Source organism: Hydra vulgaris, chromosome 06 (genome assembly GCF_038396675.1).
Source record: "Hydra vulgaris chromosome 06, alternate assembly HydraT2T_AEP".
Taxonomy (NCBI): Eukaryota; Metazoa; Cnidaria; class Hydrozoa; order Anthoathecata; family Hydridae; genus Hydra; species Hydra vulgaris.
The window spans coordinates 3,503,100-3,530,371 of record NC_088925.1 but is presented as its reverse complement, the minus strand read 5'-3'; the positions used below and the strand labels follow the sequence as shown (position 1 = coordinate 3,530,371).

Sequence of the window (27,272 nt, the reverse complement as noted above, 5' to 3'; positions counted from 1 at the left end):
TACTGAAAATGTTAAGCGCACATCGTATCGAGTTCTTAGTTGTAGGTTCATAAGATCTTCATTTTAAATCTCGCGCGCCCTATGCATTTTCAACAAGTCCAGGTTTTGTACAGTAAGTCCATGGGTCACTGAACTATTTTTTTAACTTCTTAGTCGATTTTTAAAATGTTGTTTTTAAAAATTTTTTAAATATATATATTAAATGTATAAAAAATATTTATAAACGCTAAAACCGATTAATCACACCACTGCGCGTCCGACCCACATAATAAATAGAAAAACTCTATTTTTTACCATAAATTGGAAATAATGATTACGGTGTACATTTCCAAAGCAGAATCTTTTATTTAGAATAAAAGTTGACGGATACTCATTACACATTAATAAAAAAATCTCTTTTACACTTTTATATCGACAGCTGCATAAATATGTACATAACGTTCACTTTATTTTTCTACAGAAACAAAAAAGGTTTTTGAGTCGTAGGCCACCCAAACATAATGTCAATAGCCAAATTTACCACCCCCCATAGCTATTTCCATTATTGTAATTACTACTATAGCTATTGTTCGAGTTGTATCCGCTTCCCCATTGACCCGAAGACGAACCCCACTGATTTGTGGATGGCTGAAGGTTGTAACTTCCGCCTGATTGGCTCCACCCTCCTTGTCCTGAACCTGTTCGACTACTTGTTTGATTGTAAGAACTTCCATAGCCACCATAACTTCCTCCGCTTCCGTAACCACCTGAAGAATACGAGTTGCCGTATGAACCGTAATTTGATCCATAGCTTCCACCCCCAGAGGAGCCATAGTTACCAGAACTACCCCTATAAGACCCGCCACCACTCTTTCCATAACTGCTACCATAAGAAGAATTTTGCCTGTAACCACCACCACCGCTTGCGATTCCACCATGGCGACGATCTTGACTATCACGGCCACGCTTAAAACCGCTACCTTGATTACTTACATTTTTATTGAAGCCACTTGCTTGGTTGCCTTTTGCACCAGGACTGTTGCTATAAACACCGTAACCACTGCCGCTTTTTTTCCAACCATCGTCTCTACGATCCCTGCCTAAAATTAATTCAAAATAATGGTTGCAAGAAAATTTAAATGTTTTATGTTAATGTTTGAACTATTAATAAGAGCTAAACTTACTTCGGTTATTAAACCTGTCTCTACCATAATTTCTATCGTCGTTTCTTGAGCGTTTTCGCTGGTAATTTTCATCGCGACCAGTTCGCTTGGCTCTTTCGCCGTCGCTTTTGTAATCACTAACCGTTTTCGTTGCATTTCTTTCATCGAGTTCAGGATAAACGACTTCACTAAATATTTCTCCAACTTCCGGAATGTGAAAATTACCTGATATTTATTAATTAAAGTTAATATAGCTACAATAAATTTTTTTAAATATAAATTAACCATTATAGATACAAAAAAACTTTAATAAATTAAACTAACACTTCATGTCACAGAGATCGCCAAAAGGAACATCATGAAGATACCCATCTGCTTTTCTTTTAGAATCTGACGTTCTTTTGCGTAAATTATCATGAGTTGGGACAACAACAACTGCCTTGCGTTTAAATCCAGTAAATGCTTCCATTTTAGTAATTTGAGCAATTTTGTAAACATTGTTCTAGAAAAGCAAAATACCATTTTAAAATACTATGGTACAAACAAAAATATAAAAATAATAAAATGATATGGCGTTCATTCATTAAAATATAACACAAACCTGATCATATATATAGTTTCTTTTTGTCTTTGGACATATTTTATAGAGCATGGCTAGAACACGAATAACATTTTTCATGAATGCTTCATGTCCCTCGTCTGTTTTTTTCCTTGGGTTTCCAGAAAGCTGAAATGAAATAAATTCAATTCAAATTAAGTAAATTAAAAAATGACTTAAAAACGTTTATTAACTTATTAACGACTTAAAAACTTACCAAACATCTCTCAAGAATATGGGTGACACCAATGACATTGTAAAGCTTTTCAGGATGAGAATCCCTATACTTTCTGACCCAGTTTGATTTACCAGCGTTAGGTAAACCAACCATCATAATGACCTAATATTTTGTAAGAATAAACATCATAAGTCAAACTTTAAACAAAAAATATAACTTATAAATTATATTATTATATATTTATATAAGAAAACTTATATATGGTTCTAGTTTGAAGCAAACAACATCAGTTAATTTGTTTAGCTAGGTTGTTATTCAATTTTGCTGTTTTTAGATCAACTAAATGATTAGGTTAGAACAGCAATCTTTTTTCCATTATTCTGTTTACTTTTCTTTTTGCAAAGGTTTAGACTGGAAAATTTATACCTATATGAGCTAGTTAGGGTGACCAGACATCCTCGGTATTTAGGGATTGTCTTAATTTTAGGTAAGCTTTTTGGTGTCCCAAAAATAAAAATAAAAAACAAAAATAAGGCCATTGAAACTACTGCTTGTTTATATTTTTAAATTAATTGAAAAAATTTTTTTTTGAATTTTATTTATTAACATTACTATAAAAAAACGACTTACTTAAAACCACATAGTGGAAAAAACAAACGTTTAAACAAACCAGGCAATTAATAACTTAAGTTTTAGAATATCATAATTACAAGTTTTAATGCATTAGCATGTTTTCAATTTTGCAAAATCAATAAAGGAGTAAAGTTGATAAAAGAACCATTTATTTGTATTTATTATTTAACTGTTGGTCATTAGCTAAATGGATTTCTATGGATAATCCATAGGAATATTATTGGAATATATATCTCTTGCTTTAAAATAAACTTAAAATTCTTTGTTCCAGATATTTCTTTTTACTTAAATTAAATGTCAGATTTTTTTTAAATTTAAGATTAAAATTCAATGTAGTAAATGACCAGGGTTGATATTTGACCAGGGCCGGGTTTGATAAAATATAGCCAGGGCCGGATTTGTGAACGGGGATGCATAAGCATTTATACATCTTAAAGTACAAATTTTTTTTTAATTCATGTTATATTTTGTATATATATGCATATATAAAAATCATTATAATCACCATGATCATAATCCTCATTACCATCATGATTATCATCCTCATTACCATCACCATGATTATCGTCATCATCATCATTGCCATCATGACAGGATGGCCAAGCAATTTTTGATTTGATTTTCCCTGACTACAATCAAATTTCCCTGACTTACCAATATAAGTATCACATATTTAGCAACAAAAAGACAAATAAAATCACACAAAATTTACACAAATAATAAAAGTTTTCCTAGAATTTGTTTACTTTAAATAAATGCTTTAAATATTTTTAGTATTTAATACACAAAAAATATGTTACATACTGAAACTGTTACATACAATCCATACTGAAAATTTAACACATTCCCAGACTTTTTTAACTTAGAATTTCCCTGACTTTTCCAGGCCGCTGGCCACCCTGCATCATCATCATCACCATCAGGCTTTAGCCTTCCTCTTTTATGCTATTTCTCTAATCATGGTCAATGCTCAAACAAGCTACTATCTCTATTACAACACACTAAAACTCAATCTTGCTTGGCTTCTTATTCAACAAGTTGCACCTTTTTACTGTATCTGTCCCTATTTATTAAATACTGGCATAAATATATAGCCAGAATTTAATAAATAGTAAATATAAGTATAAATTATAATATATAAAGAATTATAAATTTTTTTTCTAGCCCCGGCTATTAACCCCTGCTAAATCTTATAATTTTGCCAGGGCCGGATTTGCAAAAAATTTCATTTTAAGCTGGGGCTGGGGCCCCAGTCACTTAATAATTCAATATTTTTTTAAACTAGTTTTTAACTAGCTAAAATGTTAAGGTATAAATGTGTTTTACAACAAAAATTTCTCTAAAGATTAGAAGTTTATAAGAAATGACCACCAGGAAAAATTAAAATGTTTACCATTTGTGTTGGTTATTTGAAAAAATATAAAATAAATCAATAAATACAAAATTAGAATATAATATATATATGAAGAAAAAAAAAGATTTTTGGTCTTCTTTAGTCCAGTTTTGGGCCCTCGGAGGTCACTGCCCATTTTCACCCCTTTTTATCATTCCAATTGATGCAGTTTTGTCTTTTTAAATATGGTCACCCTAACTATAGTGTATATGAACGTGCATGTGTAAAATCAATAAGATACCTCACAAGATTCACGTGTCTCAGGATATTTGTAAGTTAATGACACTAAATTCTCTTTAGGAACATTTTGAATAAATTTGTATCCTTCAAGTGGCTCATGCCAAGATTCCTCTTTTGATCCAAAATTAATTTCAACCTTCATATTTCTTAGAAATAATTGAGGAAATAATGGTTTTTCTTCTTTTTTAGTCAAAGACACAGCAACACCTAAATCTTTTCCATTTTTGGTATATTTCAGAGTTTTAGGCTCACTTTCCAAGTCTAAGTATGTCCCAATAACATCACCTTCTTTATAACTTTCGCCATAATTAAAGAATTTAGACGAAGCACAAACTTTTCCAGTACTTTCAAAGCCATAAGAGTGAGTAGACTCACCTAACTGTAGTGATGATTGTTCTGAGGACCAACCAATTCTAACAGCATGAATAGGAGTTTCATTAGCAGGTAAATCGACAGGTTGGGCAGCTAGAATCTAAAAAAAAAAGTTTTTAATTTTCATAAAATATTCACATTCATAATTTGATTTATAATTCACTTTAGTATTTAAATTTAAATAAATACAAATTTGTAACTAGATATAAAACTATTTATTAAAAGAAAATTTCAACTTTAGATTAAAAATAATTAAAATAACAAACATAACCACAATGTGTAATAACATCTGTAATAACACAGTGACACAATGTGTAATAACATCTGTAATAACACAGTAACCACAATGTGTAACAACATCTGCGTGATTTTATAATTTAATTTCTAGGTGAGACCTGACACAACCCACAGAAAAACTAAATGGCAATGATCCAAATACAAAAGCTCTAAGTATTTATTTTTAATCTTGTTTATTATACTTTTGATAGCTCTGCTTAATGCAAATATTTCTTACCTTTACTTCATATCCAACTTTTCCAGACTTTGCACCTTTATTAGCTCGAGCTCCAGCCCACAAATAACTAAAGCCATTTTTAACTAATGTATGGCCAAATAATCCATTACCACTAATAACAAAATGCAAGTCATTAGTATCTAAAAAAAAAAAAGTACAGTACATCAAAAATTTATATTTAGCTTTTATCCATGATTAATTTTTAATTATATTTTATAGAAAGCAGTTATCAATAAACTTAAAAAAAAAAATACTCTTAAATAAAGAAGCAAATAGAGTAGAACATAGGTCAGAATTAAGATCATTACAATCACTATGCACTGATAACAGTTAAATCTGTCTCATACCCTGCTGCTGCCTTGTAGGATTAGCTTTTTTAGACTAAAGTTAGAAAGTTAACTCTGACTTGAGTAAAGACCTCTGTCTTCAGGGGTAAGCAAAAAACTTTTGTCAACATCACTCTATCTACATATAATGGTGATAAAGGTTGGATAGCAGCTTTGATAGCTGCTATCCAACTTTTCCTGTTATCTTCTAATGAGGGTACAAAGTTAAAACTAAGTTAAATAGTTCTGAAGCTAACAGTGAGATGTCCTGACACAGTTTTACAAGTTTTTTTTTCCAGAACTCACTTTAATACTCTTTATTTACTATTTACATTATAAACTATTTAATAAGTGCTTAACTGAACCTTTTTTTTCTACCTATTAGAAAATAGCATATGTGGTTCTAATTTTTAAAGACTGGAGAACACTCTGATCCTTTTATCACCCAATCAGTCTCCTCTCTATTATTAGAAAGGTTTTTGAGTTTTTAATTAACTAACAACTTACTCTCTGATAATCAATATTTTATCCTCTTATTCTACAGCTAAACTAAAACAAAAAATTATTAAAAAAAAATAAAAACATAATAAAAATAGTTCTATTGTTCAACTGAATTGTTAAACAATAACAGAATAGCTCTGTTGTGCTTTTGATATCTCAAAGGCTTTTAATAAAGTTGGGCACGCTAATCTCATCCATAAATTTGCTTTATAAATCATGAATTTTAACTCCCGCTAAACTCAGTTATTAACTTCAAACAACTATTGTAATACGAAGAATAATCCTATATTGATATACAACATTACTCTTACTGAGTCGCTGCTTCAGGTTTCCTCAAATTATTATTCACTACAGACCTCTCATAAATACAATCCATTACAAAATCAGCATATGTTGAGGTTACTTCTCTTTATCACACACGCCATTTTCTTACAAATGATTCCATTCTCTACTTCTACAAATGTCTTATTTATTTCTATATGGAGTGCCGCTGTCATTTAAGGCAATTCTTCTAATGACGCCATTCTCTTATGAACAAGGTCCAAAAATATATTAAGGTGATTTCTCTTGTTTCATCAACCAAAACTTGTTCTCACTTAACTCATTTGACAAAGTCACATCCTTTCAGAATATCTGTTTATTTATTCATCTTGCTTTTTTTGTCTTGTTCTTAAACAGTACTTTTTGTTTTCTTTATAACTTAAATGGTGGTTACTTGCAGACTTGTTGCGATTAAATTAGTTAAAAACAAAAAACAAAACAAATAAGAAAATAAAGTCTTTCAACTTTATTTTCTTAACAAATATGTTAAGAACCACAGTCACTTAAAGTTTAGTTTAAATTAAAATACAATAGGTTTAAATAGAATAGATCAAAACAAATTTAATACAACAATAAGTAAAGAGACAGACCATCTCTAAAATATTTTAAAACTTATAAACAATACTTACACCCATCTAATGCAACTATATCTTCAGGTGGATGATAAACTTCTTGAAAGGCATCACTCTCTTCCTCAACCTCAACTAACTTATCTTGTCTGAGAAAATAAAATATATAACTTTATATGTTCTTATATATATACATTATAGACACTATAGACAATTATTTTAAAACAAAGAGTCTATAACTCAACCTATAAAAAGTATACTCTTAAAAAAACAGTCTAAAATTCAACCTATAAAAGATATACTCTTAAAAGAAAAGAAGCAGAAATTTCACCCTTAAGGTAGCAGCCCTTAGAATTAGGGTTAGCTTTTGGCGATGCGAACCTGACAGTGTCTTAGGTTGGCAATTTTTTGGCAACCTCAGAATTTAAACTAAACTTTATTTGTTATTTTAAATTAATTAAAAATGATAAAGCAAACAATAAATACAATGTTCTTTTTGCTGTTTTTATTTTAAATTAAAATAAAAACAGTAAAAAGAACATTGTATTTAAATTCTAAATAAAGTTGTTAAAAGAAAAACAAACCAAAAAACTAACATTTTATTTAAATTTTGGATAAAATAATTAAAATAGCAATGGTAAAGCAATATTTAATTTAAATTAAAATAGGGCAAAACAAACTTTTTTTTATAAATTCTGTACAAATTAATTTATTTAGAATTTAAATTTAAAAAAATCTAAGCAAAGTAATCTAGCAAGCATGAGAATATTTGTAAGGTAAGTAAACATTTGATAACATTATTATTACATAATAACATTTCTACATTGTTTAAAGTAAATTATTCAATTAAATTAGTTTTGCAATAATTTAGTAAAATGAAGTGCAAATTAATGTCGTTAAATATGAAAAGCAAATAAAAAGAAATATATGACATCAAAAATTCCATTAGAAAAATGCATTAAGCATTTTTTATTCACCACAAAGCCTGTTTGTCATACAATTTTCTACCTTACAGGTATAAATTTCTAAGGTAGAAAATTAGTACTTTCATTATATAGTTCGGAATATTTTAGTTAATAAACAAATCAAACCTGAAGATATTTTATTTTAGTACTGATAAATATAACAACTGTTTTGTTAAATACTTAATTATTTACACATAACTTAAATAACTTAATTATTTACACATGATAAACTTTTTAAATGCAGAACTTAAGAAATTTCTTGTTGAGAATATATTATAGCGTTAGGAATATTTATACATAAAGTAATATATAAATATTTATAAAATATAATTGAAATTTGTATAAATTTAAAATATTAGGAATAAACAAATAATAAAACAAATAAAATAATATAAAAAACAAAAAATAATAATAAAAATAACAAAATAATAAAACAAAAAAAACAAAAATAAAAACTTACAACTTAACTTCTTGTTTTTGTTCTTCTTTAAAATTTTCATGAGAACTTCTATCAGCAAGTTTACCTTCACTAACAGAACTCTCTGCTTCTTTAACTTCCTCAATTGATAGTGGCTCTACCATCACCCAATCCTCATCTAAAATTAATTATTGCACTTTACTAACCACGAAAGTTACTTAACTTAAAGGGTAAATAACCAAAACATATTTATCTTAAAGTAGTGTAAAATTGCAAAAACACCTAAATATTTATAAATAGAGATATTTATATTAAACAACTTATATGCAACAACTTATAAAATAACACCTAATAGATTAAGCTTAATCTTAAAGTTAAATATCCATAATAAACAATAGATATTTTAGAGGTATTGCCTACACATATATACATACACTCACACACTGCGTATTTAGGTCAGCATTGTACTTGTATATTTTGCACAGTTTAAGGTATGAAGTGCAATTTTACTATAACAGATCACCTTCATATGTGCATACTGCTTGCCTGAACTTGCATGTATGTAGTAAAATTCTTGCCAATCAATTTCAGTGAAAAATTGAGTTAAAATTTAAAGGATTTGAAAGCTGCACATTAAATGCCATGTTTTGTGCATACTAAAAAACTCAAATAAGCTTGCAAGAATTTTCAAAAAAAGTATTTTTATAAATTAAACTTATTTTAGAAGACTATGTATAATAAATCTTCACTCAGATAATTCAAGATAAAGATAATAACAAATAACTTAATGGAAAAAAAAAAAAAAAAAGATTATTTTCCTGCACATTATTAGTTATTTAGGTGCTCCAAGAAGTCTTAACAGTCTTATCACAGAGCACCACAGAATAGCATTTAATCGCACATCCTTCCTACCTGAAGATGATGATTTATGGCCGGCATGTTCTCTTTCATTAACTTTAATTTTCCAGTAATCTTATTACAACCAAAGCAGATAAATACATTTTAGTTAAAGTAAAAGTAAATGCTATGCTGCAGTTTATTTGACTAAACCATATTAGGTTTAGTCAAATAAACTTCTTTTATTTAAAGTGCCTTATATAGATCATCATAATGAGCTTATATTAAGATTGCTTAGTGCAACTACAAAATTGAAATTTTAAACAGTATAAAAATATGACCATACAAATTTTCTGAATAGCTTGTGGAGCTAGCACCACACTGACCTAAGTACGCATTTATTGATTGATATATACATATATTTAAATGAACCACACAACACACGCACCATTGATAATTTAGAGTTAGAATCTTTTAAAGCGATATGAAGAATCACATGTAATGTGTTAACAATTTCATATTTTTATTTTAAGCTGAGACATAAGATGTCAATCTAAAATTTTGCCTTAGGTTGTATAATGATTAAAATTTGAAAACAGGTGCTTTTTAATGAAATAATAACATGGTAAATTAAATAGATTTAAGAGATATTGTAACAGCCTCGACCAACTGGGTCAATAATACACATTTTTAATAAATCTGTTACTAAATAATGCGAATTACTACCCCATCATGAAGCAGTAGGACGAACACCATGATAAGTTTTCATCGAAGAAATTGTCAAACCCAGTCAAAGCGCTGGAAAAACACCGAATAGAAACCAAGTAGAACATATAGAGCCTAACTATAAATATCAAATACAAATAGCCTGGACCAAGTAGGTCTGAAACGACTAATTATATATAAATGAATAAAAGTAACTTGTTTAACAGTATAAAAATCTGTTCATACAATAACTTATAGGGTTTGACTTCAGTTTTGGACAATTGAAATGAATACGCTTGCACTCGAAATTTCCAATAGCAAATAAATATCCTCAATACGAACAGTGACTATTTTTAAACCATGTTTAACTTATTTCTTTACATCTTGCTCAAATATAATTGTCTAGCCTTAAAATTTCAAACAACTCTTTAAATGAAATATATTATCTTGCCTAAAAATCAATAAAGCATGTCTTTTTGAAGTCAAAAACTCTTGCCATACAAAATAATTGAAAAACTCTTAATTTTCCTTGAACAGGATCTTTTTTTTAAATACTGAAAAAGATCTTGCAGCTTCGAAGGATCAAAAGAGCTTGTTGCTTCGTTATACAGCTTTTTTAAGTTAAACTTCTTTTAATTTTTGCTGATGCTAAATATTGTATTAAATAGAAACAAACTTCAATATGGTAGTAAATTTGTACACCACTTGAAGCATGTACCTTCCATGTATTCTTTGATTCTATATTCATTAAAAATCTAAACAAAAGAAAATATATGGGAATAATAACCTGAATAATCACAAAACAAATAAGTTAAAAAAAGAAGCAAAATAATTTTGGTTACTAAAACATTGATCAAAAATTTAGTTTACAATTCTACCCCAGGGAAGTTTTTTTTATTAGAAAAATAAAATAAAATACAAGCTTAAATAAGTTAGCATTACCATGAACTACTAAGACACCTATAAAAATAACATTAAAGTATTGATGCATTGTGCATGTAATATATATATATATATATATATATATATATATATATATATATATATATCAACACATATATTGAATATATATGAACATATATATTGAAACATGGTATACTTAAAACACAAAAACTTTTAGATGATGATCGCTTAATAATGGCTTAAGGAAATAAATTTGATTTAAAAATAGTAAACATACTGAAAAAATACACTCCTCTAAGTATATGCTTTGATTATAGCAAAAGAAAATTTTAAAGTGACACAAAAAATTCTTCACTAATTTAATTACTTGTTTTTATTTTTTTTAAATACTTAATATTTGATATTAAGATTTAAATACATATCAGAAATTTGAGTGTTGATCCTTAGAGCCCTAGTTTTTAATTCAACTTTAAATGGAAAAAGGCAACTTTAATGCATATAATGAAAATACTTTACTTGCTTTAATGAAAAACATTCAAAGGAACAAACTTATAGTGACTTCAAAAGGTAAGTAGAAAATTGTTAAAAGGGTTAAAAAAAAAACTTCACCAAAGATTTTTGAAACCAATAATTTACTCAAAATGCAACCGAAAAATAGTTTTTTAAAAATCAGTTTATATGGAAATAAAACAAATAGATCTAAATTTAATTAACAGAGATATTTCTTTTTTTATATGCAAGGATCTAAGTAACAATTCCTGAGAACTTTTATTTTTAAGGTAAGTTGTCTTTGCAAGATAAATCTTTGTAAGATGAATTTTCCAGCATTTGACTTCATTTGTAAAATGTATCTACTTCAAATGTTTTCGCATTAAAAACATTTCAACCATCTGCATACTTCAAATATTTGTATTATGCTCAAGTTTTTTAAACAAAAAAAATTAAAAAAATTAATGATGAAAGCTATTAGCTATTTCTTCAATTCAACATTCCAGCTTAATTAGATAATTTTGCTCAATTGCCATCTATTATCTAATGTCTTGGCGTCTTTGTTATGCTGTTTGATTTTTCAATGTCACGCACGCCAATATGTGTCATGTTGCACAAACATTCACCCACACTGGAAAGTTCATTAAAGAAAACCATTAAAATGCCAACATATAGAGTTTAATGCATACAATTGGAATTTTCTCATTTTTAGCACAGACGTAGCAGACTACCTCTAATAAAAAGCTTGTTTGATGATTAATACTTAATAACCACATCAAAATAAAAGTCTCCTCTTGAAACGCGCAATTTTAAAACTTTTAATATAACTATGATTTTTTATTGTAATCATATAAGGTATACATTACACTTCACTGTATTAAATAAAAATTTTTGCTTATTATTAAATCTTAAATCTCATTTTTCTTATATTTAGAGGGAACAACTTTTACATATTAAATATTGAATTACAAACCTTGATAAACTAGGCCTTTGCAAAAAAATAAATTGAGTACAGTACTACCAGGGACATGGTGAGTATTAAACTCAGAAACTCTCGCTTAAGAAGCGAGTTTTCTTTCACTACACTACTACCGCGTGTGATACATTACATGTGATACACCACAACTGATAAACTATTTCAACATTAATAACTAATACCGATTTAGATTATTATTATATGAGATTGAAATGTAACATTAGATTTCTGCAATTCTTGTTTCAACTTGCTAAACAAGGCCGCCCAGCAGCCTTGTTAGTCAAGATTTGCATTTCACAGTTATAGAGTTGAGAGGGGGTTGTAACCACAACTAAAGTAGCCTCCTTGACTGTAGTGGCATTCATGGCCATAAGGAGGTAAATTGAAATTAAAAAAAAAATTAATATTTCAATATGTTCATATTATGTTACATACATTATAACATAAAAAGTATTATTTGATTAAGTCCTTATAATATCATTAAAAATACGATTTTTACTAATAATAAATATGGCTTCAATAATTAAATATAAAAAGTACACAAGTTATAAAACATATCACACCCATTCTCAAAATTGTTTAAACATAAATAATTGTTTTAGAAATGAAAGTCACAAATGTTTTTTTAAATTCATTGCAATATCAGCAAATTGTAGACATAAGATTATTAGGAAAACCACCAATATAGATATAGAACAGAACTAAGGATGAAACATTGTGCCACCCAAGATCTTATTGCAGCATGTTTATGAAAATGAACAACATGCCAGACTTTATTAATAGCCTTTGGTATAAAAAGAACAATAGCTCATACCTCAATGCTTTAATCTAATGCTTAATAGACATAACTTCCTTTTGGAAACCTGTCTCAATATTTGAATCAAAAGAAACTATTGCATTGATTTATTTTTGTTCTGTTTTTAATGGTCATATTATACTTGATAATGAGGGTGTCCATACTACCTTCAAATATTGTATAAATTTAATTCAAAAAATAATAATAAAGAGCTACATCTATAATAGAAGTTTTTACATGATTAATCTGAGAATGGAGCTTGGCAGAAATATGGCGCCAGATACTTTTGAATTTCTTGCTTTATTAAAAAAGACTTCAGTTCTCTGAAGTTTTGTTCTGGTAGAAAAGATAAAAAGAAACAGCAGCTGTATAGTAGTAGCAAAAGTTTTAACAAAACCTTACCATGATCTTGAATGAACACCAAAATAAAAAAAAATAAAAAGAGCACAAGCTCATTTTTTCCCACAGGTCATAAAAATTATTAAAAACTATCTAATATTCAAACCATATTAGTAAACTATAAAATAACTATATTTTTACCCTAAATAATAAAAAACTAATTTAATACCTGAAAAAATCAGCATAAATAATAATTTTCTTAGAAGCTCAGAATCAGATTTCTCAGAATCGAAATAAAATATATTTTATGCTTTTATACATTTTATGTATGACCCAAAACACAAACAAACTTTTAAGTAAATTTAAATTTTTTTGAAAAAATCCTCTACAAAAGTTTACATTTTTATAATTTTTTTCTTCGTGTAATTAAAAAATTATATTATAGAGTTTAATGAAAAAATTATATATATAGATTCTTTATTACTCATTATATTTGAAAAATATAATTAGTAGTAAATTGACATCAAAATCTATAGATATAACAGTAAAAGAATTGGTGTAATTGGGAAATTGATTTAATTGGGAAATTGATACAAAGTTAATTGGGAAATTTAATTGGGAAATTGATACAAATTGATACAAAGTAATTGGGAAATTGATACAAAATAAGAGAATAAGTACTTTACACCAATAAAGCTCACGCTCTGTAAAATTTTACATACGCAAATTCAGGGTAACAAAGCTCCAAATTTGTATATTCATAGCAATACCTTGTGCGCTGCAGGAAACTTAAATTCAATATCGGCACATCAAATTAATTTCAAACTTTCATTATGGGTTGTTCAATAAATGATACAAAGAAACCTTTTAATTTTAATAAGGTGGTTTATAGAAAAACATTAAGGATTTGCAATATAAAAGTACACACTTTTTTATTTATAATAACCATGAAATATATCAAAATATAAGTTGACCTTTTTTCTAAATAAATGCATAATTTTTTTAAACAAAAAATAAGTATTCTCGCATCGTTAGATATATACATAAATGAATAAATCAACTGACACTTAATGAAAGGCATAAAGAAATTTACACTTAATAATATAATATTAAATTGCTTAATAAAGTTTTTCTTTAACAACTTTTTCAAATTTTGCTAAAAAAAAATTTGCTAAAAAATAACCTATGCCTACGATTTAAAGCAGTTTCAATTTTGAAATTATACTATTTCCTCTCTATTCTCAGACCTACACTTATGATTATATGAATCTTAATCAACATAAAACTTGCGTCATTAAATTGATGGAAACTTAATTATTGCTTATCAATTATAAAAAAATTTATTTTATTGAGCTCAAAATAACTTGTTCTAAGTTTGTTAATAAAGATTGCACGCAATAATTTATGAATTAAACAATTTTAGAATATATAACATTGCATTAACTTTTTTTATACTATAACATAGTTATATTACTGTAACATAGTTAAATTATTATTACATAGTACATGGAAATGTTTTGATTAATGAGCATAAGGAATACATTGAACTTTATTGTTTAATAAATAATACCTTTTTCTTTTTGATTATCTACAGTTTCTACTTTCTCTTCACTGGGTTCAAGATTTATAGCATCACTTTTTGTTTCATTGGTATCCATCGATTCTGCTTCATTATTCGATGTTTCCGTTGTATGAGATTGATTTTTTTCTGATTCAGAAGTAACTGTTGAATCATCCATTTTCTGGAATTGGTTTTCTTCTGCAATATCATCATTCAAAAACTCTTGCTGAGAATCATTTAAAGTATTCTGACTTGAATCTTCAGAAGATTCGAGATTAGCATTCGAGGAATCTATATCTTCATTTTCATTATCTTCACTTTGTAGTTTGCTCTCTGAGCCATTGTTAATAAAGTCTATTAATCGTAAAACTAACTCATCTTTTTTACCCTTTAAACTAAGATTTCTTTTAGCTAACTCAGATTTTAATTCTGTAACTTTCAGTTTTTTAATAACAGAAGGAGTAAGTTCACTCATTGTTTAATATTATACGTCCCAGCGAAACTTTCTCACCAAGTGGTGTGCTTGAACAGAAAAGATTACATCGTTACCAGACTTCGAGTTTAAAAGTGGTACTTAAAGGCGAATCTCCACTATTAACGTTTCGGCGAAACAAACATAAATTGATCTTCTTAAACAAGCCGTGACTTTTTTTTAAGCCAATGGTTTTTCGCCGTAAAAAAGTCGGCTTTTGTTACTTCAGAGGAGATAATTATTTTTCGAAGTGTGTCTTTATTCGCACGTTTTTTAAGGTGCGAATAGAAGGCGCTATTTTACATCTCTACCGCCCTATTTTTATATTTGATTATGATAGAGAATTTTATCCAGATTAAGAATCGTACAAAAACATAGACTTAAAAACCAAAGGAAAGTTCTCTAATTTGATGTTGAAGTGTAAAAAAAATATCGCCATCTTTTTTGAAACACGACCTAAGGCGGTAAACATGTAATCAATCATTGAAAAAACTTTATAGCCCGGTTTTTATTTCGCTAAAACATTTTATGGAGAAATCCGTTGTGTATTTTCTTTTTATTTTAGTATTTTTTTTCTTTAAAAAACTTCGAATTTCAATAATTTTTTATTTTATTTTCAGATTATATACATATTTTTTTAAATATATCAATGATTTTAGATAGACAAATGTTACTATATACAAAAATAATAATCAAATGGGATATTCTCTACAACTTGGTTCCAAAAGTGAAAATAAGAGTGTTCTTTAAAACGTTGCGCCCACATAAATTCTGACAAATAATCGGGAATCATTTCACTATTTGTGGACCCAAACATTTAAATTTAGCTTTGCTTCTTTGCCAGGTTACCTCAACCCTGCTTGTTGTAGCATTTGTTGCGGGATCAACAAAATGTAAAGTATTGTTTACTGTACCATGTTGAAAACCTTGCGCTGCTAAACCTCGATATGCTGCCCACATATCGCTCCATATTTGAGTTTAGGACGAATCCATGATGATGGGTAAAAAAGGTTGCTGCATCGCGGTGCGCTACAGGAATGAGTAACCCTTCTTTAGTCGCTATATCGTACGCACCAAAAATCTATTAATCTATGTTGTGAACTACGTCTTCCAAGATACTAGCAAACAATTAGCGGTTGTATTTAATATTAACATTAATGTATTTGTAATAATGCGGTATTCGTGAAGGTATTGGAAAATTATTCCAACGTAATTACATGTATTTAAAGTTAATAATATATTATTTTGTAGTTCTGAATTTTATATAAGGAGGATGATATTTATAAATAATATATTCGCAGTCAGATAATAATACAATAATATACGTTTTAAAAAACAGTGATTCATTAGTGTCTCTGGGAAACCTTTACGAATTCCCCACACTAAAAGGTAGCGACCCTGCCAGAACAAACGAAATTTACGAATACGCAAAAATGGACCAAGAACAAAATTACCAGAGAGAAATCAACATGTTAAAAATGAACATTAAAGTCATAGAACGCAACACGATAAATGGCGACAAATCAAGCATAGTTTTGGCAGTAGACAAAATAACAAGCCTGTTAGCAAGATTCGAAATGGCGAAGGATGAGCTGATCAGAAAAATGCTTGACGACGGCGAAAACGTCGATTTGGTAGAAGAATGGCTTTCAAAACCAATAATGGAAGTAGAAGCAGCAATTGAAATTAAAAACAAAATGGTGGACAAATGGTGGGCACAATAAATAAAAACGAATGTGTCAAAAAATTTGAATATGAAAAACAAATTATGGAACAGCAGTTAACGATTCAAAAAGAAGCGGAACAAGCTTCATTGCGAAAACTTCAAAGCGATGAAGAATGGTACCTAAGGAAACTAAAAATGAAAAAAAACTAAATGGTACCTAAGGAAACTAAAAAAGAAACATTTCGTAAATCTCTTGGAAACGCAAACGAAGCTACTCAGCAATCAGTCAAGCTTTAAAAGTATACAACTTCAAAGTTTAATGGCGACTATAAAAATTGGTTACGATTTTGAAATCAATTCACGGTAGAAGTCGACAATTCAAACATATCAAACATTAGCAAATTCAGTTACTTACTAGAACTCGTCGAAGGAAAACCCAGAGAGGACATACTTGGTTTACCACATTCATTGGATGGGTACAATGAAGCAAAACGTATATTACAAGACACTTATAGAAAAAGATATTTGGGTTCACAAAGCGTTGATTAAAGATCTTGAAGGAATAACGGCTATACACAACACGTACAAAATCAAAGACGTTCACGACTTCTATAATAAACTTGCAAGAACAGTAAAAACATTGAAAACGATGAACAAACTGCAAACTGCTCAATCGTTTGTGTATTCATTAATGGATAAACTTGGACCAGTTCGTGAAATACTAACACAAAACGATGACGGATGGGAAGAATGGGGACTGGAGCAACTTGTCGAAAAGTTGCAAAAATACATAGAAAGAAATCCATTAAACTCAACTTTTAACTCAAGCGATGAACAAGTAAAATTCGATAAAAAGAACGCAAACGTACTGTCAAGATCTTATGAACATTGAAGCACTGCATTCAAACAATACAATGGCGGTCATTATGATAAAGTAATTATCACAAGCGTAGGTAAACATGGATGTATCTTCTGTGGGTTAGAAAATCACAAAAGCGAAGATTGCACAAAAGTGCAAAACGTTGCAAGACGCAAGGAGATTTTAACGAGCAAAAGGTTATGTTACAACTGTATTGGTTAGGGACTTTCGGCAGCAAATAGTCATTCGAGAGGATGCAGGAAGTGTAATAAAAAACATCACATGTCCATTTGTCAAAATGGAAATGCAACAATGGATAGTAAATTAGAAAACAAAATAGAAACCATGGGAACAGTGTTTAATGCTAGTACAACTATTCACCCGACAGTGATTGCAAAAGTAAACGGGGAAAAAGCGAGGATAATGTTGGATACAAGGGCTGGAAGTTCTTATATATGTACGAACTTGTTAACAAAACTGAAGTTGAAACCTATACAAAAGGAACATAAAAGCATTGAACAGCTATATGGAACGGTGGACAAGCGTGTGGAATTATATAACGTCACGCTAGAATCAATAACTATACCGGAATTTTGCATCAAGGTCAAATGTACCAATGCAGAAAAGAAAATACTAACCTTCTTACCCAACCCGATGATCAAGGATGTAAAGAAGCAATTTGCAAAAATAAGGAGACTGAAATTTAGCGATGACGAAGGAAGTGACGAATTGCAACCTGTTCACGTTACTAATACTCGGTACTGCTGATTATCAGCGAATAAAAACTATGGAACCGGTAGTTCTGGGAAAAAATCCGGATAAAGATCCCGGAGCTTGTTGGGATGGACTCTTTGTGGGAGACGAACACAATTAAGTTCTGGTATTGAAAAAAGTTTCTTATTGAATACGGGTCATGAGGAGTTCAAGCAAATGTGTGGTTTAGAAGTGCTTGGATTATCCGACACAAACAGTGAATCAATGTTCCACCAAGACTTTAGCGAAAATCTGCACTAAACCAACGAAGGATATTATGAAACCAGAATGCCTTGGAAAAAGGATTGCTGTTAAACTGCCAAATAACAGAGATCTGGTCATTAAAAGGTTAAAAAGTACAACAGCTTAATTGGTAAAACTTAAAAAACTAGAGCAGTTTAATGATATAATGAAGTATAATGACATAATGACATAATGAAGGAGCAGATCAACGAGGGAATATTGGAAATGGTACCGAAATCAAGCTGTAATCAAAGAAAATGTTAAGTCAACAAAAATGCGAGTTGTTTATGATTGTTCAGTTCGAAAAGACCATCACTGCAACCTCTAATATTTGACATTCTCATACGAAATCGGATGAATAAACTGTGCGTTTTAGCTGACATAAAGAAAGCATTTCTACAAATACGGATTCACGAAATGGATTGGGACGCACAACGATTGATTTGGTATAAGGACTTAAAGAAAATGGAATTAACGGAGTTACGGTTTACAAGGGTAATTTTTGGTTCCTGTTCAAGTCTTTACATTCTCGGCGCTACCATTAAAAAGCATATATCAAAATACAAGGATACTTTTCCAAAACCAGTGCTTGCCTTGGAAAAAGATACTTATGTCGATGACCTGCAAGCAGGTGGAGAAACGGAACTTATCAGGTTCAAAAATGAATCATCGCAAATCTTAACGGAAGCTGGATTCCAGCTGTATAAATGGCATAGCAATGTAAATAATTGGAAAGCGACGTTGAGGCCAAATCAACAAAAATACTTGGGATTCCTTGGAACAAGGAAACAGATCAACTATCAATTGACTTTGCTGCTTGCATCAATAATGGAAATAAGGAAGTAATAACAAAAAGGAAAATGCTATCCGCTATTAACAGTGTTTTTGACTTATTGGGATTTAGTGCACCAGTTTTAATCACTGGAAAAATATTATGCAGTTAATTTTTTATTGAAACTCGGGATCAACAAATTCCGAACTTTCGGAAGAATGGCAATAAGCAACAAAAGAACTATTTCCGCGGAGCGTTGGTGGCGGAGCGCGGAGCGTTTTTGTGGCCGGAAGAATTATTGAAGTAGAGCTCCACGGATTCTCAGACGCAAGTAAATCGGCAATATGTGCATGCATCTACGCTACAATAAGCCATCAAAATTCGAAAACAAGCAACCTACTTGTAGCAAAAGCACGAATTGCAACAAGGGATTTTAGTATTCCAAGACTGAAACTGGTAGCAGCACATACCCTGAGCAAGTTGATGAATCACGTTAGGAAGACGTTAATCAAGTATAACATTATTGAGGTTTATAATTAGGTTGACAGTACTAATGTACTTTATTGGTTAAAAGAAAGAGGCAGTTGGTCACAGTTTTTTAGAAACCGAGTTCAACAGATCTTATTGAATGGAGATGTAAAATGGCTTTACGTTCCCGACAAAAGAAAACCCTAGTGATCTTGGAACAAGAGGAGTGAGTCCGGAGAAGCTCTCAAGCTTGTGGTTCAATGGTCCGATATGGTTGAAACATAAAGAAAATTGGCCAACCCAACCGGAAATAGTCAAAACGCCGTACATATCCTGTGAAAGTATTGGTGTAAAAGAGAATGTCGGTATGGTAACAGAAGAAATAAAAGGGCGTCCTATACTCGAAGAACTGTGGATTAAACATAAGTATTGGAAGATTTTAAGGGTATCATCTTTTATAAAAAGGTTCATTTACAATTGTCGTAATAAAGAAAAAATAGTATGACCGATAGAAACTAAAGAGATGATTGAAGCAGAATTGGCAAATACTAAGCTACTTCAAGAAGTTGTTGAACAAAAATCCGAAGTGGAACTTAAGAAGAATGAAAATCAGCCGTGGAGATGTAACGGAAGAATCTCCGGGTATAATCCTATATTTGTACCAAAAGGATTCCAACTAACTCTACAAATTATCGAACATCATAACAAGAAAACACTACATGGAGGAGTAGGAGATACCATGGGTAGCATAAGAGAAAGATTTTGGATACCAAATTTGAGAGTTGCCGTAAAAAAGGTCATTCGGGGATGCAATTTGTGTAAGAGATACAGAGTGAAACCGCTGTTACCACCAACAAGAGCAATGTTACCACACTTTAGAACTGAAGATGTTAAACCGTTTACGGTTACCGGTGTCAATTTTGCCGGTCCTCTAAAATATAAAGCGCCAGAAAAGTCGGTAGGAAAATTTTATGTTGCACTGTTTACATGCGCGAGTACAAGAGCTGTCTACCTTAACTTTGTCATGATCTATCGACCGCAGAATTTCAGAAGATTTTAAAAGAGTTTGTTGCAAGGAAAAGACCACCTCAGATGATTATCAGTGATAATACAAAAACGTTTATAGCGTTTATAAATCTCGCAACTATCTTGGTACTCAAGCCATAAAATGGAGGTTTAATCTATCAAGAGCGCCTTGGTGGGGAGGTTTATTTGAAAGATTAATCGGAATAATGAAGAAGAGTTTATTAAAAGCAATCGGGAAAGGAATGCTAAGTTTTAATGAATAAGAGGAAGTTTTGTTGGATGTGGAGTGCTCTATGAACAACAGACCACTTTGTTACCAAGGTGACCAGTTCGACAATCAAGTGTTGACACCGAACGTTTTAATGAGAAGAAAACCTTCGATCTTGCTTGAAGAAGATATTGTTTAATAACAAAAGAGAATTGGGCAATAGAGTGGAGTGAATTTTAGTTTTTTTTACAATTCGTTTAGCCTGGGTGTGCAAAAGTATGTCATGTTGGGTCTCAAAAGAAGCAAAATTTATAGCAATTTTGAATATGCCTAATATGTTATCTTTTATTGTCTAATTTTTGATTTTATTTGAAAAAATATTTCTTTTGTTGCTACATCTTGCTTTTATACTCAGATATTTTAAAGCTTATATATGTTTCCTTTAATAATTTTAAAAATCTGGCTGCCGCTAGGCGCCACTTTAGTTTTCTTTTACGTTTGAACTCTTTTAACTAACAAAAAATCTGTATATATATATATATATATATATATATATATATATATATATATATATATATATATATATATATATATATATATATATCCTAATTTAAATTTTGTTCTTATTAATTTTGCGCTTGTCAAATTAAATGGATTTAATAACCTATTTTGGTTGGTTTGGTTGTGGTTACTTATTTTAGATGTTAAAATGCTGTTTTTTTTTAAGGCTTAATGAGTGTCACAAGAAACAAGATTGATTAATTTATTCGAAACAGTCGGTCAATACATAAAAAAGAAGACAGTATACTTGTATACAACTTTATTAATGAACAAGGTTTGGAGTTTCGAGGCTAAAAGTTTGAGAGTAAATTTCGTTTATTTATTTTGATTATGGTAAGAGATGGATTCAAAGTAAACTAACTGCTGCAAAGTTTATAAGGAAGAACTCAGCTTGACTTGAAAATGATTTTAATATCACATTAATGAAGGATAGCAAAAATAAACAACTCGGCAAACCTTTTTTTTTTTTTTTTTTTTTTTTAATTTAGGTGCCCCAAGAAGTCCTAACGGTCTTGTCACAGAGCACCGCGGAAGTGCATTTAAACAGGAAGTTCACGCCTCCTTCCTTACCGTAACGCGAAAATATGTCCAGGGCTCGTTTCGAACCTGGATCTACTGCTTATAAAGCAAGCGTTCTAACTACTGCGCCACGGCCGCACTAAAGTCCTACATTATCATTTAAAAAATCATCATCAAAAACAAAGAAAAGAAAAGTTACAACTTTGTCAGTTTCAAATTCTTATGAGTTATTGTTTGCTAAGCTTATAGTACTTGTAGCATGCATTGTCAAAGATTTTTGGTGATTGTGGATGCATGGGAACAATATATCCATACAAATTTATAAAATTCTATAAATCCTCGTAAAATCTGCTAATTAGAAAAACTAATTAATTAGAATTTAATTTTTTTTACAGGAAAACAAGTGAATCTAGCAGCGTGTAACAGCCGTGTAATAACACTAGTTAATCATATTAAACTTAAATATGCTTTCAGTGGCGGATCTATATATGGGCTAATAGGGCTAAAGCCCGGGGCCCCGACCAGTAAGGGGCCCGTATGAAAAGAGAAATTTTACATATTATCGTGAATACTCATTTATCAAATGTAAAAGTGGTTAAATAATTATTTATTTCAAACATAAGTAAGTGTATGTGAAAATTCTAGCGAACGAAAACTAAATTTTTAGAATAAAGAATAAAAATTGTATTGGCATTGTTATCGCTACGATGATGTTCAAATGCTTTTGTATTGAAAAATTGTTAAGTGTCTTAGCTAGCTTTTGTAAAAATAGTGCACCTGCGACTCAGCTTTGAATGATTAAGTTTATTTTTGTGCAAATTCCACTGATTATTTTTCATTCGCTCGGTATTAAAATTATAACATATTAAATAAAATTTATATAAATTTTATTTCTATATAGGTTTAACGATGACGGGTCGTAAATATAAAAGTGGGTGTCAAAAAAGAAAATTAGCAGAACAGAAGCAAGACGCAATAAAAAAATGTAAAACATTAACCAACTTCTTTTCAATCCAATCCCAGATCGACGAAATATCTTCAGCTCAAATTAAAGATAAAAATAATGATCAAAATGTTTCAATATTTGAATCATCAGAAATTCAAACATCCCCATACATCGTTGAACTGCCCTCCGAAGATAATTTTTGTGATTTGGGCACATGGCCGGATGCATATTTTGAAACCCTATACAGACTCAGAATAGGCAGAGATATGCGCAATCTGATTCGCTGATTTTGAAAGAGAGGCATTTTTCGCGTATGTTTAAATCAAAACAAATGTCAAAAAATGTCAAAAAACATATTGAGTAATAAAAGTGAATTTGAGTAATTTCATAAAAAACCAAATAATAATAGCAAAAAAAATTATGATTTTTCTATCCAATTTTGTGCAATATAGTACAAATACTTATACAAACCCTCACAACTCAAAACATCCGTAATTTTCAGAATTTTTTCTTAAAAATAAAGATTTCAAAAAAAAAGTTTGTTTTTTTAATTGTTTTTCTAATTCTAAGATATAAAAAAGACAACCATTGTAACAAACTATAAACCAGATGGTGAAACTTGACTATGCTGTGATTCTCATATAATAGATTTTTTAAAACAGTTTTAAAATTTATCTACTAATATCAATAGACTATAATTAACTTGGTATAATTTTTTTCAAATTAAGTTCCCATTTATCCAATCATTTAGCAAAAAAAGGTATTTTGAAAAAATAGCCTAATTTCTTTTTAGAACTTTACACTTATTACTCCCATATATAAATTATATACAACACTAAATAAATTTGAGAATATTGCTTATTGGTTGTTATAGCTAGCCCAGATGATTTGCAACACTCTTAAATTAAAAGCAATTGTAAGCAAGAGCAAATTTAAATATCCTTTGGTAATGTATAGTAATAAAAGATCACAAAGCGCTGTAAGCTATTAGAAAAAATCTATAACCTGATGTCCACAAGTGTGTTTTAATATAGGAAACTGATTACCGAAAAGCAATAACTCTCAACTTACCACACCTTTATGAAAAACTAAGTGTAAAAAGGTAGAAACAAGAAAGATTGCAAACATGCAAGTTCATGTTGTTGTTTATTTCAATTTCAAAACTCAATACATTTTTGTTGATATATAGCTTTTAACCTGAACAAAATACTCATTATTGTATTCTATAATTAATATAAAATGTGTATCCTTTAATAGCAACTGATGGTAAATAATATTAAATAAAGCAGCAAACTTTGATAAATTTTACATATTTATAATGCTAATAATTTATTTTACATTATATACTCTAGAAGAAAAAGAAAATATGTCTGCTCTAAAAAAATTAGAAAAAAATCTTAAATAAAATGTACTCCATATTTACAAATTTTATTTATAGTTTTATTATATAATTTTTAATATAACCAATAAAAACAAGTGTTCTTTTTTCAAATTTCAGTGAATATCTCTTGTTTATTAATATAAAAACAGAGATGCGTTATGTTTTATTTTGATGTAATATTAACAATTTTTTTGAAAACTTGCTTCTTCAAATGTAAAAGCTAATTTTGATGAAGTTATTTTTATTACAAAAATTGCCATAATTCACCTTTATATGGTTAAATTTTTTGAGTTTAATACTCAGTAAAGTTTTAATGTTCAGTGAAAAAACAAATACCACTTTTTTGTTAAATTTTCCAATAGATTATTATCCAATTTATTATTCAAATTATTTCCATTAGATTAATATCCAATTTTCATCCTATATAATATATAAAGAAAAATATTGATGTACGCCTTATCAGCCTTCTTAAAATTTAGGTTGAATAGTAACTTCTTCAGGGTTCGTAGATTTATATGGAGCATGTAAGCTAGTTTGGCAAAACATCTGTAAAAATTTTCTTTTTCCAAAATTTTAAATGTTAAACTGTTTATAATTAACAAGTTGGTATAAAGATGCAGTAACGAGCTTAGAACAATCTCTACCTCAGCTTAAAATTTATACTTTGCATATTTTAAGTACTTTACCAGTAGTCTGGTGCAATTGCATATAAACTTTGTATCGAGCATGCTTTATAGAACACGGACATTATATTTGATAAGAAACACATTTAGAAATCTTGCAAAATTGCACACATGCAAATTCAAGTGAAATATTTCAAGAGTTTATACATACAAAACACATTTTATAATAGCAAAAATATTCATAGCATGACAACTTATATTTTTCTTTTTTTGATAATTTTCTTTTCTTTTTTTTAATACTCTTTTTTCATTAAAACGATTGATTTTAACCACTTAGTTTAGTTTTTTAAATCATTTTTTTTTTCAATTACTGCAATACAAAAAATGCCACAATCATTTGCCATAATCCACTTTTATTTATGCCATAATCCACTTTTATTTGGTTAACTTATTTGACTTCAATACTTTTTCTTGCTTTTAATGTCAGTGTTTATATGTAACTGTACAAAAATTACTGTTCTGTAGACAAACATAAATATCACTTCTTTTGTTAAATTTTCAAATATTTTATAACTTAATGCAGCCTGCCAAAATTTTTTATAAATTTTAAAAAAGTTTTTAATGGTTTAACACGATTTTTTATTAAAGTTACTTAATAAAAAATATATCAGCCTCCTCCAAACTATGGTTGAAACAAAGCATGAAAACAAAATCTCCTCAGAGCTCATATATTGACATGGAACATGTAAACTAGTTTTGCAATTAGTACAAATTTTCTTTTTTAAAAAACTCTAATTTTCAACTCTTTTAATAAACATGTAAATCAGTTTATAAATAAAGTTCTTCACCAGTAGTCACATAAAACTGCATATAAACTTTGTATGCAAAAGTGCTTCACTATTTGTCTCGTACAACATACTTATATAAACTATGTATTTGAGAATGCTTTAAGGCCAAGAGCATATTTTATGAGAAACACATTTGTATATTTTTTCAAATTTACTTCAACACATTTTTTTTTTTCCGTTTCTTAAAATTAAACAATAGATAAAATCTTCATCACCAAGATAAACTTTATTGAAATTTTTACGAGTGAAAATTCTCTTGTAAAAATAGATTTTGATACATTTTAAATACTCTGAAGAGTACTAAAATAAAATGAATTTCCTGTGTTGATAGTAACACATGACTTGTATTGATAAATTTAGTATATCATTACTTTGAAATTTATTTAAAAAATCTGTTTGTTTTGATTTTCATTATATTTTTCAACAAAATCGCACTTGCCTCTCTTTCAAAATCAGCGAATCAGATTGCTCATTTTTCTGGCTATTCTGAGCCTGTATAGGGTTAAATATGCTGGCCAGATATATTAAATTTAAAGCTGTTAAAGCTTTAAAAAATAATTATGAAGAAATTTTAACGGTTTTAAAATCAATACACGAGTTCAAGCGAACCTCTGCCATTAATAATATCGCGCATGAAAAAGTCCTGGAACGAATTTAGAAGGGTAAATATTTATTTTTTCAGTTGCGAATTAGTAATAAAATACAAGATGAAAGTTAACTGTGCTGTTATAGGATGTACCAATAGTTCCTATAAGCTAGAAAAGTTGAAAGATAAAACGTGTTTTTAACACGAAGGGAAGATACTCTCCGAGTGTGGATGTGAGGCACCATTTCGAATGTATTGTTTCCCTAGTTTTAAAAGAAATAGCATAAAAAAAGAACAATGGATTAGTCAGCTTAGACGAGAAGGAAATAAAAAAGGAAGTGCATGGAAACCAGGAACTGCAGATAGAGTATGCTCTAATCATTTTGTTGATAAAATTCCAACTGTTATGAACCCTAATCCAACAATAAATATGGGTTTTTATCAACCTGAACAAAAAAAACCTAGAAGAACTTTAATAAAGCACCCAATCACTTCTTTACCATGTTGTAGAACCTTTGTTGACTGAAAAAAGTATTGTCACAGAGTTTTCAAGTCTTAGTTTTAA

At 29.3% G+C, this 27,272-nt stretch overlaps 1 protein-coding gene across 2 annotated transcripts; it reads right to left on the bottom strand.

Moving 5' to 3' along the window:
• Positions 1 to 325: 325 nt before the first annotated feature.
• On the bottom strand, positions 326 to 15,581 carry LOC100210984 (heterogeneous nuclear ribonucleoprotein U-like protein 1). 2 transcript variants are annotated; one of them, XM_065799003.1, is made up of 11 exons: positions 9,959 to 10,469; positions 9,734 to 9,805; positions 8,213 to 8,348; positions 6,848 to 6,936; positions 5,071 to 5,210; positions 4,186 to 4,656; positions 1,958 to 2,080; positions 1,744 to 1,869; positions 1,467 to 1,644; positions 1,164 to 1,367; positions 326 to 1,079 (listed from the first exon to the last, which is right to left on the bottom strand). In XM_065799003.1, the coding sequence occupies exons 3-11, from the start codon at positions 8,332 to 8,334 to the stop codon at positions 517 to 519; spliced, it is 2,016 nt and encodes a 671-aa protein (XP_065655075.1). In that variant the 5' UTR covers positions 8,335 to 8,348; positions 9,734 to 9,805; positions 9,959 to 10,469; the 3' UTR covers positions 326 to 516. The 2 variants fall into 2 exon arrangements, with proteins under 2 accessions (XP_065655075.1, XP_065655074.1); XM_065799002.1 differs by lacking the exons at positions 9,734 to 9,805; positions 9,959 to 10,469 and adding an exon at positions 14,786 to 15,581.
• Positions 15,582 to 27,272: the final 11,691 nt, after the last annotated feature.